Below are 16,221 nucleotides of genomic sequence, written 5' to 3'. Positions count from 1 at the left end.
TTTCTCGCTAAGTTGTGCGTCTGCTTGTTAGTTTTTCTTGATATCACTTAGATTCTTGTTACAGTTCTGTAACCTATTGCTTAATGCCATGAAAGTGAGTAGTATCTCATTGAACGTAATAAATATTATGTTTTCTCTCATTTACTTGATAACCTTAAAACTGTAGAGTTGTTTTCTTGATGATCTTTCCTTTCCTTTTCTTTTTAAATCCTTGTGATACAGAATACATGCCCCCTGCTCAATTTCTTAATTGCATCTCTGCTTATTAATCATCTCCTTCGATCAGTTTTTTTCTTGTCTATTGCATTTGTTCTTGATTGGTTTTGTTAATTATACTCTTACATGAGCAAGACTCTGTTTCTTATTGCTTTATGCGAGCATCTTATTTTCACAATTTAGATTTTTTTCATTGCCTGATTACATTTAAATCTTCTTTTCGAGTTCTAATAAACATGTCATTTTTTCTTAATCTTGATTCTTCAATTAGTTATGTTGTGCTTCGAGGAACCAAACCAAACATCAAGAGAGAAGGGCCAAACAATCCAAAATAAAAGGTACAAACACAAACAACGAATTTTACGTGGTTCGGCAAGTTGCTTACGTCCACGGGGCAAGAAGGAGATGAGTTTTTACTAATAGAGAAAGAGAGTACATACTGAGATTACAAATTACTCAAAACAAACCAAAAAAATAACCCTAACCAATAGCTCAGAAAGATCTCTCTTTTCTGTGCTCTAATAACTCCAAAACAATCCCAAAGAAACCCTAAAACGTGTGTTTGAATTTATATCAAACACCAATCCCAAACAGAACAGGAAACAACAATCTGGGCCTGATTCGATACGGGGTCGACTGCCACGGTCGACCGCGACAAACGACAAAATCCAATAAACGATTACAAGGTCTGGCGATTGACCGCGATAGTCGACCAAACCAACGACAGAGCCCAGAATCAATTACAGGATTTGGGTGGTCAATCGTGGCGGTCGACCGCACCAAGCCTTGAATCAAACCCTGGGTCCGTGCACGAATTCGGTCGACCGGCCTTGCACCGCGGTCGGCCGCACACCGCCAAAAACAACTCTCTACTTCCAAAACCTTTTCTTCACCAAATCCTTCGCCAAATCTACAATTTATATCCATGATCACCACATATGCCGATTGTTGACTTTCTTGATTGATTTTTTAATTAAAGGAATATACTTACTGAGAATTTTCCACACTATTTTGTATCTACCTCTGTACCTTTAGATTTCTGTACAATCAATTAATCTTTGAATAAACTTGTGCGCATGTTGAATGTAGTTGGGCAATTACGTTCCGTCGTGTTGGCGGCAAGAGGAGGGTTAACCTGAATAACCTGCAGGAAATCCAGCCACCAATCTCAGAAACTGAACCTGAAGAGGAAAACGAAGGACCAACGTATAGCCGTTGTTGAGGAAGAGTGAAACTCGTAACGTTCCCCATAATGTATACCCGTTACGTACGTTTTAATTTTATTCATAACACTATTCCATATGGGACTATTCATGAAGACAAAATTGCATTTTCTCCAACAAAATATCCAACAGAATAAGCTATAGGAAATCCAAACACCAATCTCAGAAACCGAACGTGAAGAGGAAATCGAAGCACCAATGTATAAAGGTCGCCTTAACATGGACCGGAGCCCAGAAACATGAACCAATCAACCCATATGCAGAACCAAATCCCATATTTTAACTGCACGTTAAATATGAAATCTCAACCCATCACTCACTACTAATATCATCAGTATCGGCTTTCTTCAGCAGATGGAGTGGTGTTCAGTATCCAGGACTACTTTCGGACGTATATTATACCATTTAATTGTAAGTAAAGGCCCGGTCTCATTCTGCTATAAGTTTCCAAAACTACCCACCGCACTAAAATCATCACAGTTATTTACAAGGTTGCCATTCAATCCCTCTCACTGTCGTCCGTGGGATCATGTAAAATGGACGATATGGATGAGACGAGGATGATGATAAATAGCAGAGATTCTATTGTAGGGTTTCAGAACTGGCCGCAACCTCTCTCAAGTCTAGAGGGTTTTCGAACTGGCCGCAACCTTTTTCAACCCCCCAACCCCCACGCAAAAAAAACAAAAAAACAAAAAAAAAAGAAATGAAAAATTGTGATTCAATTAGATGACGCGTCTTTTCTTCTGCACTACACTCTTGATGATGGATAATGTTGCTGATGATGAAATCGAATTCTGGATTGGGAGGTTTTGGAAAAATAAGAAAGGTATTCTACCATCCAGATTCCCATTTATATGATTTATTTTGTTCTTTTTGAGATTTATTAGAGTTCAGATGCGATATAATTCTTATAACTGGTAAGATGTTGTTTTTCTTTGCTTCTGTTTATTGTTTGGTTCGAGATTAGCATTATTTACTATATTAAATGCTAGTTTATTCGGTGAATTATGATAATTTGTATTTACTTTTTGAGCTAAATTTAGGCTTTCTTTACAAATTAGTAATTGTTGCATGCTTTCCACCAGAGTGTAATGGATTCATAGTGGAAAGGATTTATATGTGTTTTATTTTGTACATTGTTAATTTATACTTCGTGTTGATGTGTATACACTAAGGTTGAGATGCTACAAGTAATTTTGTTGCTCTGAGTCTTTTTGCGTAAGTACCCATCAAGTCATCCATATTTGCATATTTACCCCCAAACTTGTCTATTTGCTTAGTCGCCCTTACATTCTTAGAATCTGAACATTTCTATCCCGACCCTTCCACTTGGTATTGTCAATTTCCAAACAAACAAAAAACCCAATTTCCCCCTTCTTCGACGCTTCTTCCCCGTTCTCAGCTCGTGTCTGTCGCCGTTGTCATCTCGTCACTGAGCCCTGACTGAGGTGAAATCTCCATTGTGGCCGTTGTACGCAAGTTGGAGCATGATTTCCCCCTTCTTCGGTGCTTCTTCCCCGTTCTCAGCTCGTGTACGTCTCGTGTTCGTCATCGTCGTCATCTCGTCACTGAGCCTTGACCGAGGTGAAATCCCCATTGTGGTTGTTGTACGCAAGTCGGAGCATGATTTCCCCCTTCGGCGCTTCTTCCCCGTTCGCATCTCGTGTCGATCTCGTGACCATCGCCATCGTCGTCTCGTCACTGAGCCCTGACTGAGGTTAAATCCCTATTGTGGCCGGTCTACGCAAGTCGTAGCACGACGTTGTCATAGTTGATAGCGGGATCCTCAGCCTTTCCATCGCCCGCCACCTATGTAGCACGGACACGGATCCGACACGACCATCCGACACGCCGATGTTTTCGTTGAAAGTTGCCTTTATTACTGAATTCATTATAACTTTTAGTCGTTTACAAAGAATTCAAATAATCAACAAAAGAAAGAAATAAAGGAATTACAACTCTCTCGAATTTTAGTCGTTTACAAAGAATTCAAATAATCAACAAAAGAAAGAAATAAAGGAATTACAACTCTCTCGAAAATAACACAAGATCCGTTCGTCGTCTCTAAGAAATAAAGGAATTACAACTCTCTCGAAAATAACACAAGATCCGTTCGTCGTCTCTTGCTTGCGTGGGCTTTTGGCCGGTGACGGGGACGTCAATATCCGTGGACCACCTGACAATTAGATCAGATCCAAAATTTAGTCGATTCGCGAAGGAATCTAGAAGCAGAAGCACTTATCTCGACAACGGCGAGATAATTACTCTTCTTAAGATTACCGCAACGAGATAATCCTAAGGAACGGACACGAACGATGTAGATCTGAAGAACCTTTCTCTCTTGTGCTGAAGAACTCGATCAATCTTCAGTCCAGCAGGGCTTCGCCAATTCTCCAAAAATTTCAGATCCCCAAAAAATGAGGGTCCTGGGACTGTATTTATAGGCTCCGGGGAATCCAGGGGGTTAAAACCGCATAACAACGAAAAAAACCACTTTTTAGGGCCTCAGTACACCCTCGGGCGTCTCAGCGCCGATACACCCTCGGGCGTCTCACTTAGTAGTCGACTACAAGGTATAGTAGTCGCCTCGGGGTTATTTTCAGCGAAAGTTGTTTCCATTGTCGATTCCAATAAAACTTCAGTCGTTTACAGAAAATTACAATGAAAATAAGCAAAAATTTCAACTCTCGAGAAAATAACACAGAAATTGTTTATCAACTCCTGCTTTTGTGGTACTTTGCCTGTGCCGTGAGTGCTTTGGCCCGTGGACCACCGATTCACAGATCGTGAGGGTGTTTAGGGATCCTTCCTTCGTTTATCAAAGTAAGGATTTGAAAGCGAGTATCTTATCGATGTAAGATATTCACTCTTCCAAAGATCAAGTCTGAGCTTAGATCTTTAGGAATCACCAAATGATACTTGTCAAAGGGTGAAAATCATCTCTTTCTTCCTCAAAATCACCAAAAGCTCAAGCCTTTTCTGCTCCAATCTGCTCTCTGTCCTTTATTTCGTGTCTAGGGAGGTATTTATAGGGGTAAGAATGCATAACAGTGGAAACGGGGGCGAGATAACTGACCAAACAAATGCTCTTTGGCCGCGTCAGTCAACACTGTTTTCGTCGAAAGTTACCTTAGTCATTGATTTCATTAAACTTTAAGCGTTACAAATGAATTCAAACAACAAAAGAATAAAAGATTACAACTTTCTTGAAAATAAACACAAGATCCGTTCGTCGTCTCTTGCTTGCGTGGGTCTTTAGCCTGTGACGGGGATGTCGATATCCGTGGACTACCTGGCAATCAGATCAGGTCCAGAGCTTCGTCGATCCGTGAGGAGATCTAGAAACAGAAGCGCTTATCTCGACAAAAGCGAGATAATTGCTCTTCTTAGAATTACCACAACGGGATAAGACTAAGGATCGGATGCGGGTGATGTAGATCTGACGAAGAAACTCTCTTGTGTTGAAGTGCTCGATCACCTTCAGTTCGGCAGGGCTTCGCCAATTCTCCAAAATTCCAGATCTCCAAAAAATGAGGGTCTGAGGCTTGTATTTATAGGCTTGAGGGGTTCCAGGCGGTTAAAACCACACAAAGGCCCAATTCTGCGTTGGAGACACCCCAGGGTGTCTCCACCTTGGCCGAGACACTCCGTTATGGTGTATTTGCCCGTTTCCGTTGTAAATTTTTCGTCCAAACTCGGATTTGAGTGATTCGAAGTACGTTGGAAAGCCGACAATGAGTTCTATCAATTCCGATGGTCGGATCATCTATAGAATGAATGAGACACGAAGGGCATTGTTCTTTTTGTAAACATCGCGGGGCTCCCGATTAGCCCGTACCTCCGTTATTCCGAAATTTTGTTAGTTCACGTAGTTCGTCGATTCACTTCAATCGTTCACCGACATCAATCGAACTCCTGTGAACCGGATAGTGACGTTTATCGTCGTTCCTTAACACTGAGCTGTTCGTGGAGACCTATAGGTAATTTTTGATGCCTACAGATACCCCCTCCAAAGCGTTCCAGACTCGTTTCTTTTATAGAAGAGGCTGGAATACTTTTGATGTGATTGGTCCAGCCTTCAGTCGGCGTAAATGACCTGTAGTTAGCTTCGATTCTTGACTCTTTCGACTTTCAGTCTACTCTATGTTTTGGTGAATAGCTGAAGTTCTTCCGGCGCTGCGTTTATCGTCTGGCCGTCGTCGAAGTCTCAAATCTACAACTGATGAGTTGAGTTTGGCTCGTGTTATTGAGTTGACTTTTTGATCATAACGCGTTGACTGGCGTTGACCTACAGTCACGCGTTGACCTACGGTCACGCGTTGACCTAGTGTCACGCGTTGACCGGCGTTGACCCTAGGGTTTCGAACGTTGAATGTTGACTTTTTGATCGCAACGTGTTGACTGGCGTTGACCTAGGGTTACGCGTTGACCGGCGTTGACCTTAGGGTTTCGAACGTCGAACGTTGGTTTTTTAGTCGCAACGCGTTGACCGGCGTTGACCTAGGGTTACGCGTTGACCGGTGTTGACCCTAGGGTTTCGGACGTTGAACGTTGACTTTTTGATCGCAACACGTTGACTGGCGTTGACCTAGGGTTACGTGTTGACCGGCGTTGACCCTAGGGTTTCGAACGTCGAACGTTGACTTTTTGGTCACAACGCGTTGACTGGCGTTGACCTAGGGTTACGCGTTGACCGGCGTTGACCGGCGTTGACCCTAGGTTTCGATTGACTGTCGCTGACCTAGGGTTACGCGTTGACCGGCGTTGACCGGTGTTGACCTTAGGGTTTCGAACGTTGAATGTTGACTTTTTGGTCGCAACGCGTTGACTGGCGTTGACCTAGGGTTACGCGTTGACCGGCGTTGACCTTAGGGTTTCGAACGTCGAACGTTTATTTTTTGGTCGCAACGCGTTGACCGGCGTTGACCTAGGGTTACGTGTTGATCGGTGTTGACCCTAGAGTTTCGGACATTGAACGTTGACTTTTTGGTCGTAACGCGTTGACTGGCGTTGACCTAGGGTTACGCGTTAACCGGCGTTGACCTTAGGGTTTCGAACGTCGAACGTTGACTTTTTGGTCGCAACGCATTGACTGGCGTTGACCTAGGGTTACGCGTTGACCGGCGACTTTAGGGTTTTGAATCGTCCGGTGTTGATTAGTATTGACTTTGTCGAAACGTCCAAACAATCGACGAGAACAGGCGAAATCAGACTTCGAAAGGGAGTCCGGGGGCCTGAATTGGGTTGAGACACTCGTGGGTGTCTCAACCTTGGCCGAGACACCCTAGGGTGTCTCGTTTCAAGGCCGAGACTCCCCCCCCCCCTTGTGTCTCAACCTTGGCCGAGACACCCTAGGGTGTCTCGTTTCAAGGCCGAGACTCCCCCCCCCTTTTTGCTTTTTTTTCTTCTTCTTTTTTGTTGTTTTGTTTCCCTTCTTGTTTTGGATTTGTTTCCTCTTTTGTTTTCCCCCTCTTCCCAAATTTTCAAAAGAGAACCCTTTTCCCTCTCAAACTCCTTCTTCCTCCTTTCATCCATACACCATTATTTCTCTCTTTCAAGAACTCCAAATCCATTAGAATTCTACTCTTAAAAAAAAAATCCTACACCTCTCTCCTCATAAATTCGGGTTTTGTGCTCCTTCCTTGGCCGAAAATATTCCCCTCTCAAAGCTAGGGTTTCATCATATCCTCAAGCTCAAGTTTTGATTCTTGATTTTGGTAAGTTTCTCCCCCAAAACTCTTTCATTTTTTGATAAAGATTGAAACTTTACGCTTGTAATGAGGGTATGCCATGAATTTACATGCCAAGATCATAGCTTTTTGTCCTCATGGGTTGGATTTTATGAAAAAGATAGGCTCTTGATGATGGGTTGTGAGCATGGACCAAAATTTGGGGGTTTTATGCAAAACATGCAATATGGCCGAAATTGGGGGATTTTTGTGCAAAAGTGGACTGAAATTTGAGGGTTTTTATGCAAAGTGGGCTAAAATTCAAGACTAAAATTTTGCAAGTTTAGACCACAAACCCATGACCAAAGTTTTGAGAAAGGTGTGTGGAAACTAAACCGACATTTGTGGAGAGGTCTATTTGCAAAATTGACTAAATTCTACAAAAGGGTTTATTTGCAAAATCAACCAAAATTGTGGGGTATTTGGGGTGTTAGATGAACAAATATGATGACCATGACCCAATTCGAGTGTATCCTTGACTAGAATTTAGCCTTGAATACGAGGGGTATTTTGGGTATTTCACCGAAATTTATCATGATCATTGTTTTGCATGCACGAAATTTGTAGGTTTAATCAGACCTCAACTATAAAATCCTATTTATTCATAGGATTTTAGTTAAAGTTCTTAATTTTCCTTTTAAATTTCGGATACTCAAATTCATGATTATACCTGACCTGCTGATTTCCATTGCAGATTCTCGATGTCTCCACGTCGACATCGACTTCATAGGAGTCGTTCCCGTTCGCAACATAGCGAGGGAGAGGTTCCCACAGCATCCTCTCTAGCGGCATCCTTTTTTGGAGGTGAGAATTTATATTTTTTGTATCCCTGATTGATCCCTTCGCGGGTCATTAAGGAAGAACCGACACCCTCCTTCGCGGGGATCGAGGTTTCGGGAAATTCGCGGTTCTGTTACAACCCTCGTTTCGGAAAATTCGCGGTTCTGTATCCCTGATTGCTGGTATCCATTGTGGGCTTAGGCATCTGGTCAATGGTTTTGCGCAGGTGGGTTCCGAACCGTCGGCCGAGCTTATTTGTGTGAAGGTCGAGCTTCTTTATGCGTATCTGATGGCGTGGCTTGTTCTTCACCGTCCTGACTTGATGTCGGCGCCCAGCACTGTTGATGTCCCTGTTCCTTTCGTGCAGCTGTTGGAGAGGAGCAGATGGCTCGGAAAAACATTCAGTGATGTACAACGAGAGCTTCAAGTTCGTAAGAGCTGGGAGTTCTTCAAGTGTTTTTCTCGCTTTTCGGGTCGCTATGATGATGTGCTGATTGATGAGGAGAAACCCAGAACTAATCGGACTGCTCTTGACGTTGGTTGTTTCCGCTGGTTGGTAAACATCCGCGTTAGGTATCTCGTTCTCCGGGTGAAGAATCGTTGCCACATAGAGCCTTACCTTCCCTGCCGTTTTGCTCGTCAGTTTGGCTACGACCAACTATATGTTGGGAATCCGAGCCGTGGTTTGAAGGTTGAGGGAGGGCTTATTGACGGCGTTCGGGCATGGCTATGGACTATGATGGGCTGCACTGGAGCCCATTTTGCTCTTCCTTCATCTAGGCGTAAGCCGTTGATTACTTTCCTCAGTTGCAAGTAGTTCCTTTCTGCCAATGAGTCCATAGGTGTGAGGAGTCTTTCAGAGTTGCAGTCTGAGCACTTGGTTCAAGTCACTATGATGGCTGCTCGTAAGGCTGAGCTTGCTAGGAAACAGGGGAAGAAGCCTACCAAACCTTCTCTCTCGAGCAGAGACAGGATGAAGGACGATGAAGAGCTCCTTCCTACTGATGATAAGGACGAGACTTCTGAGGAGGAGTATGTGGATATAGATACTGACAAAGAAGAACTTAATGCAGGTTTGTCATGCTCTTTAGCCTTCTTTCTCAATTTCAATTGGTATCAACGAAAGATCTTGTTCACTTAATGAAATGACCCTTATCACTTCAGGTAGGACAGTCGACGATCATGAGTCGCTTGCTTCTCGTTGTGAGGTTGAGACGCGTGGCAAGTCCGTGCACGAACGACCCGTTGGTTCTATGAGGGCTGGTATTCCGAAAAAGAAGAAGACCGCTCATAAACCACACGTTGGTCGGCGCCCATATGGAGTGGATTTAGGAGACATCGCCGACGGAGAGGAAGGTAATATTTTATTGTCTTTATTGCTTTAAGATGGTTTATCTTCTGGGATTCGTAATCATGTTTTATGTTCCAGGACACTATGAAGAGGGCGAACTTCCACCGGATCCTGTATTCCCTGGTTCTGATAATCTGGATAGCTTCATGCAACAGATGTGTGACGCCATTCGTGACGATTCCATGGATGTCGATACGAACCTTGATACTGAGTAGGTTAATAGCGTTGAGCCCGCCATTCTATGTTCAGGTATATCTAATTCCGATGATGCCTTCCTCGAGTAGCATTTAGAAGAGTTAGGGAATTCAGGGTTCATTATTTTTTTGGTGCTTCGCTTTCTTTCAGGTAACTTGAAGAACCCAAGCATGGATATTGGGGAAAAAGAATTTTCTGTTCCTTCTGCAGGTACCTCTGAGCTTTTCCTTCTTTCCCCATCTTCTTATACATATATCCAACACTTAAATTATTCCGCAGATGTCGTAATAGAGAAGCCAGTTGAGGATGAGGCCTTTCATGATGTAGGTTTCGAGGAACAGGGGTGTGTCTCTGCACCAAGTTTCTCGGGACCCGACATTGGATTATTAGTCGACATGCTGGCTGAACAGGCCACCAGAGGAACCGTGGGACCACCCTTTGAGAGTGATTCATTCACAGGTATATATCTGATTCCCTTCCTTTTGCCTGATCTTTTGTCTGTCTAATGAAGGATTAATATTACAGTACCAGTCATTGGGACCGATTTAGTAATGATCCCCGGCATATCTAGTTTACCTCGGAGTGACGGACTTGCAGGTATGCATACGATCTAGGACGTCGTGCTCCTTTTCATTTGTCTGATTTTTTGACTAATAGATGGGTGTAATTATAGGACCAGCCATCGGGACCGATACTCTTACGACTACTGGTATTCCCCGTGTACCTGAGGACTTGCAGGTATGTAGATGATCTTATCATCCCGATTCTCCTTATTTGTCTAAATTTCCATTTTGACTAATAAAGAAATGTAACTATAGGACCAGCCGTTGTGCCTGATGCCACTACAGTATCTGGGACCGATAGTTTGCATAAAAGCGGTGTCTCCCCGCCACAACCGAGAGGTATAACCGATTTGCCTACAGGGGTTGAAATACCCTCCACGACTACTGCCGTTATCTCGGAGCCTGTCAGACCTCAGCCCGAAGGGACCTCCGTTGGCGTTGGTATGCTCGGAATTTGTCTTTAAATTTTCTTATCGTATTCGACAATCTCTTAGCTTTCCACACTGTTGCTTGTAGGATCTCGATCATCTCTATATGAGCGTGTCCGCGCCCTTTTGGCCGATACCGATCCCGACAAAGACATTTTTCGTACAGACCTCGGCCTTTTTACCGTCTTTTTTAACGGCATGATCGAGAAACTTCTTCATCAAGGATATTGCTTCGATCAGTTCAGACGTTCCTTTTCTCGCTACATGACGATGATCAGAGATGAAGGGTACCCAGAGCTGGCCGATTCCTACACCGCCGATTTTACTGTTCTGGAATCGGAGATCCGAGAGTTGAAGGAATTAAAGGCTAATGGGGCTTCTTCCTTCGTGTCTTCTCAGATGGAGCATAGGCTGGCACAGTGGCGCGACCTGAGATCTTCCATCGGTCGCGAGCTGCAGTCACATGAGAGTTCCGTTGCGCAGCTGATGGCTACTGTGGCGAGGAAGGATACCGATAGAGCCGGGTTACTCAGCTCTTTGGATTCCGGCCGTGAGGAAGTGACTAGGTTGAAGGAGGCCTTGAAGCACGCCGAGGAGTCCGTTACTATTATTGCAGAAGACTTGGCTGGATTAGAGCGTTCTCGTGTACAGACCCTCAAGAAGCTAGGATCTACACAGGAGAGATTGATGAAGCTGAAGAATGAAGCCGTGAAGATCTTGAGCAGTTCTGAAGAATCTGTCCGAGCTGGTCTGCAGGCAGAACTTGAGCAGAGTTATATAGATAGACTTTCTAGTTAGAGTCTCATGTTCTTAGCCGCCAGCTGCCTTCGGGCTAACGAGCTTTTTATTGTATGCTTTGACATAATCTATTAATAAAGACTCCGTATTTGATTCATTTATGATATTTCTTTATTTATTTTGAACCTAGCGATGATAATATTTACGGGATTTTTGGCAAACCCCCAGCCCTCAACGGGTTTGATATGCCTCTACCGATTACCGTTTGAATCGGGCTAGCATGTGAATTATTAAAACCCGTCTCACATGTAACGTTGTACTAAGAAAATCACTTTTCTTAGAATTGATGTTATGATTTTGGATACATAGACTTAACCATTTCTTATAGGGAAAAGGTACCCTGCACCGCGTATTAGACGACGACTTATCCCTTCTTAGGTTTCGGGATAAAATTCCCCAGGCTTAAGACCCTGGTGTCTTTTTCAATCGGCGAAAGACTAAACCGGTAATGCGTGTTAGACATAGACTTTGGGATTTTTGGCAAACCCCCAGCCTTCAACGGGTTTGATGTGCCTTTACCGATTACCGTTTGAATCGGGCTAGCATGCGGATTGTCTGAATCCGTTCCGCATGTAACGTTGTGGAATCGGGCTAGCATGCGGATTGTCTGAATCCGTTCCGCATGTAACGTTGTGCTAAGAGAGTGAATTCTCCGAGACTTTGCGCAATGATACCGAATACATAGGCTTCGCCCTTGTTACGGGAATAGGCTACCCGGCAACACGTGTTAGGTGTTGACTCGTCCCTACTTAGGCTTCAGGATAAAATTCCCCAAGTTTAGACCTTGGTGTCTTCTTCAATCGGTGAAAGACTAAACCGACGACGCGTGTTAGGCATAGGCTTATCTCTATTTAGGAGTTGAGATAAAATTCCCCGTGCACAAAGTGCCCGGATTGGAAATTGAAAATTGTGTCTTTTCTAAGAACAAAGACAGACTGGAAAATGGGAGAGGAAGAATTTTATATTCTATCTCCCGGTACTGAAGAGGAAGAATTTTATATTCTATCTACAGTAGGAAAGGAAACTCAAGGTGGGATCTCCACCCCCAGAATCCGAAAAGATGAAACTAAGAGTGGGATCTCCACTCCGAGAATCGGAAAGGTTCAAACGACCCTAACTTTTATAGGATTGGTCATTTGAATCAAAAGAATCCCCCATTCATCGAGGAGAAAGCCCAATTTCGACCCTAACTTTTATAGGTTTGGTGGAAAAAGAACAAAGGCAGACTTTCGTCGTTTATCGAAAAAGAATGACTCGGTCTTAGTCTCAACTACTTGTAGGCTTGACTAAGTGAGATTGGGAACAATCCTAACTTTTATAGGTTTGATTGTTCAAATTGAAAGTGGACCTCTCGTTCATGGAAGGAATCGAGAGAGGAATTTGGCTTTGGCCCTAACTTTTATAGGTCTGACCTGAAAGCAAAGAGAGTGAAATACAGGTAGCAATGAAAATGCCAACTCGTACTATCACTCAAAGGAGGACTTCAATGCTAAGTGATTATGACCTATCATGTTGAGTCTGAGAGTTGCCAATGACTGGCGGGTAGAAATTTTGGTGAATCCCCCGTCGATTAATTTGATCAGCGGGCGGTTTGGTGAGGAAAGATTAACCTGTCAAAGGATTGGATCTCATCTCACAAAAATAACTCATGAGAGTTAGAGAATTTGACAATAAGAAGAAATATTCCGACATTCAGAATTCGAACGTGGATTTCTTATTCATCACTTCTACAATGACTAGGTTATCCCTAAGAATACCACATATGGCATTCTTCCAGGAACTTCCCGATGCATTGGTTATCCTGAAGATACTAAGGATAGTATTTTTTCAGGAACTTGCCGTTTATCGGCATCATAAGCCGGTCGCCATCCTTGGTGACTAGGCGATATGCGCCACTCGAGTAAACTGTCTCTACTACGAATGGTCCCTCCCATTTGGGTTCAAATTTGCCCTTCTTCTTGGAGTTAAGGATCATAGGCCGCCTTTCAGCTAGAACCAAATCCCCTTCTTTGAAGCTCCGTTGTCGAACATTTTTGTCGAAAGCTCGAGAGATTCTGGCTTGGTAAAATTCGATATGCTGTTGAGCTTCTAAACGCTTCTCATCTAGTCTTTCAAGTTCTTCGAGGCGTTTCTGATGTTGCTCTTCGGTCGTCATTTGAGTCGCGAGGGCAATTCGAAGTGACGGGATTTGAATCTCCAATGGAAGAACGGCTTCACATCTGTATACCAGTGAATACGGGGTCGCTCCCGTCGGTGTGCGCACCGTGGTCCGATAGGCCCATAGAGTCGCGCCAAGCTTGTCATCCCAGTGTCGTTTATTAGTTTTCACGAGTTTTGACAAAAGCTTTATGATAGTCTTATTGAAGGCTTCGGCCAATTCATTCGCTGTGGGATTGTAAGCTGTCGACGAGATGTCTTGCATTTTGAATTTTTCGCAAAATTTGATGAATGCATTGCTGACGAATTGAGGACCGTTGTCATGTACGATTCGTCTCGGGACACCATGCCGGTAGATGATATGGTGCTTGATGAATGCAATGACATTGCTCGTTTTAACTTCTCTGAGCGGAACCGCTTCAGCCCATTTGAAGAAGTAATCGGTAATTGCTAAGATGAACCGATCACCTTGACTGACGGGGGATTTATAGGACCGACGATATCCATTCCCCAGGTCTCAAATGGCCACGACGTAACCGAAGGATGCAGATGCTCCGGAGGTTGATGCATATAATTCGCATGTGTTTGACATGCATGACACTTTCGGGCATACGTGATTGCATCACTCATCATGAAAGGCCAAAAATACCCCATTCTTCTGATGCGGTCATAAAACTTGTGGCCAGGTTGGTGTGCGCCACACTCTCCTTCATGTGCCTCTCTAAGACTTGGCGCCAGTTGGAAGGATGACTGTTGTGGTTGTTGTGGCTGTTGTGTTGTTTGATGTGCGTCAACAGCAGCCCCAGACCCTCTTCCTCTGCCCTGAGATTTAAAGTTCTGTTTTTGAGGATTATCTTGTGGCAGTCCCCTCTCCAACTTCTTTCTCTTAAGAAAGCGCTCGGCTTGTTCCCCTCTCACTTTTAACTCTTTCCAAGTTTTAGAAGGTACAACCCCCATGACTTCTAACACATCCAGCGACAAGTTATTGTGACATGTCTGTAGGATAAACTCTTTTGTGAGTGGATCTCGGCAGTTTACCGCTTTGTTCCGGAATCGTTTGACGAAGACGTCAACCGACTCCCCATTTATCTGTTTCTCGTCCAACAAAGTGCCAATAGAAACCTCAGTGTCGTCGTCAAAGAAATTAGTGAGAAATAATCCTTCCATATCTTCCCAGCTAGTGATGCTCCCGGGTTTGAGACGTCGGTACCAATCGAAGGCAGGTCCGCGAAGGGTTCCTACGAATGACCGGACCATCAAGGCTTCGTTTCCGGATATTGCGCCAAGATGTGACTTGAAATAGATCAAGTGCTGAGTGGGTGAACCCCTGCCATCAAAAGGAGTAAAATTAATCAAATTAAACCTTGGGGGATAAGGAATCAGATCCCACTCCCTCGGGTACGGGTACGGAATGCCTGTTTTCTTCACTTCTTGGCCCGTCATCAGAGCATTGACTTTGCTCTCAAGATCCTGCATCTTTTTGTCTTCTTCCTCACTCTTCTTCAAGTAAATTTGAGGAGGTTGAGTAGATGATTTGGCCGGGCCGCTTCCAGAATTATCTTTATCGGGAGGAGGATCGGCAAAGATAGTCTCGTCTTCTTCATCATCGTCCTCAGTTGCACGTACAGGTCTGGCGTTACGCTTGCTGGATTCCGCCTTTTGGCTCGATTCCGGTTGATGTTGTTGAGCTTGCAAATCTCGAACCTGCTGCATGGTCAACTCCATCTCGGTTTTGATTTCAGCTCTAATTTCCTCGCGTTGTTTGGCTAACGCTTCCTGTAGTATTTGAGCCAGTTGATCCGGTGTGATTGCGAATGCTTCTCTGACTCGCCCTACACTGAACGTGGTATCGTCTAAAGCAACAGTAGAGCAAGTATCTGACAGTTCCTCATCTGAAGATAACCCCTTGTGCATTTTCTTGTAATCTCGACGTCGGTTGACTCTTCTTTGTAACTGCGACATTCTTTGAGATAGACCCCGCTCAACTCTCCCTTCCGGAGAGAAATCAGGGTCAGGGTTGACTAATAATTGCTTTCCTCTGCCGGTCATGTTAATAGTGACCTCAGGGAATTCATCTCGCCGAATTGCAGGTTTCTTCTTGTTGAAACGCCTCATTTTGGGTCTTGACGCTTCAGTGGAAAGTCTTTGAAATACGGAGACTCTTGTTGAATTAGTTTTAGAGCAACCGCATTCTATCAATACTGCTTTAATGAGCCTCTCGCAGGAGCAGTGAGACTCGTCTTCTCGGACAACTCTTTTTCTTGAGTTATTGTTTTGATAGTACAGCTCATCATTATTGTGATTTGAGCAACCCATCTTTTGTTTTTGAACCCTATTAACATGCACAGGACGACTAGTCGTCGCCTCTGGGCGATCCAAGGTTGAATTCTTAAATCCACCCCATTGCGGGAATGGAGTCTTCATTGGTCCTAAACGAGAGTGAATTGATATTTTCTCGTTTTGGACTTGTGTAGTTCTGACAGGAGGGTATTTACGACCCCCTGCATAAGAAACCATTAAAGGTTTATTTGCTGGATCTGATTGTTCTTTGACTGAGGTTTTGCCTCGATCATCAACCGAAGGACCGAGGCGAATCGCCATTGTGATCTTGAATTTTGATAGGTCTGCGCTAACCCAGGGTTTTGTCGGTGATGCAGTAGACAGACCTGGAACAGACGTCAGTGGAATCGAAGAGATGGCATTGGGAATTTCTTCTTGGCCGCGGCAGGATGCAGTGGCGCGGTTGAATGATGTGTCGCGGCAGCTATGACTGTCGCG

At 44.0% G+C, this 16,221-nt stretch overlaps 1 protein-coding gene across 9 annotated transcripts in view; it reads left to right on the top strand.

Moving 5' to 3' along the window:
* LOC109836346 overlaps window positions 2,051-16,221 on the top strand; it is a 47,014-nt gene continuing 32,843 nt past the window's right edge. The window contains exons 1-9 of one of the 9 annotated variants that reach the window (XM_020404212.1): window positions 2,051-2,268; window positions 7,866-7,975; window positions 9,381-9,551; window positions 9,648-9,707; window positions 9,777-9,956; window positions 10,023-10,094; window positions 10,171-10,235; window positions 10,316-10,501; window positions 10,577-11,411. In XM_020404212.1, coding sequence (XP_020259801.1) covers window positions 9,668-9,707; window positions 9,777-9,956; window positions 10,023-10,094; window positions 10,171-10,235; window positions 10,316-10,405 — 447 coding nt within the window. In that variant the 5' untranslated portion in view covers window positions 2,051-2,268; window positions 7,866-7,975; window positions 9,381-9,551; window positions 9,648-9,667 and the 3' untranslated portion in view covers window positions 10,406-10,501; window positions 10,577-11,411. Of the gene's footprint in view, window positions 2,269-7,865; window positions 7,976-9,164; window positions 9,308-9,380; window positions 9,552-9,647; window positions 9,708-9,776; window positions 9,957-10,022; window positions 10,095-10,170; window positions 10,236-10,315; window positions 10,502-10,576; window positions 11,412-16,221 lie in introns of those variants that run through there. The other 8 variants (XM_020404213.1, XM_020404215.1, XM_020404211.1 and 5 more) reach the window with 8 other exon arrangements.

The sequence above is a fragment of the Asparagus officinalis genome, chromosome 4 (genome assembly GCF_001876935.1).
Source record: "Asparagus officinalis chromosome 4, Aspof.V1, whole genome shotgun sequence".
NCBI classification, from domain to species: domain Eukaryota; kingdom Viridiplantae; phylum Streptophyta; class Magnoliopsida; order Asparagales; family Asparagaceae; genus Asparagus; species Asparagus officinalis.
The sequence above is the reverse complement of the archived record's forward strand: the minus strand, read 5'-3'. Positions and strand labels throughout refer to the sequence as shown.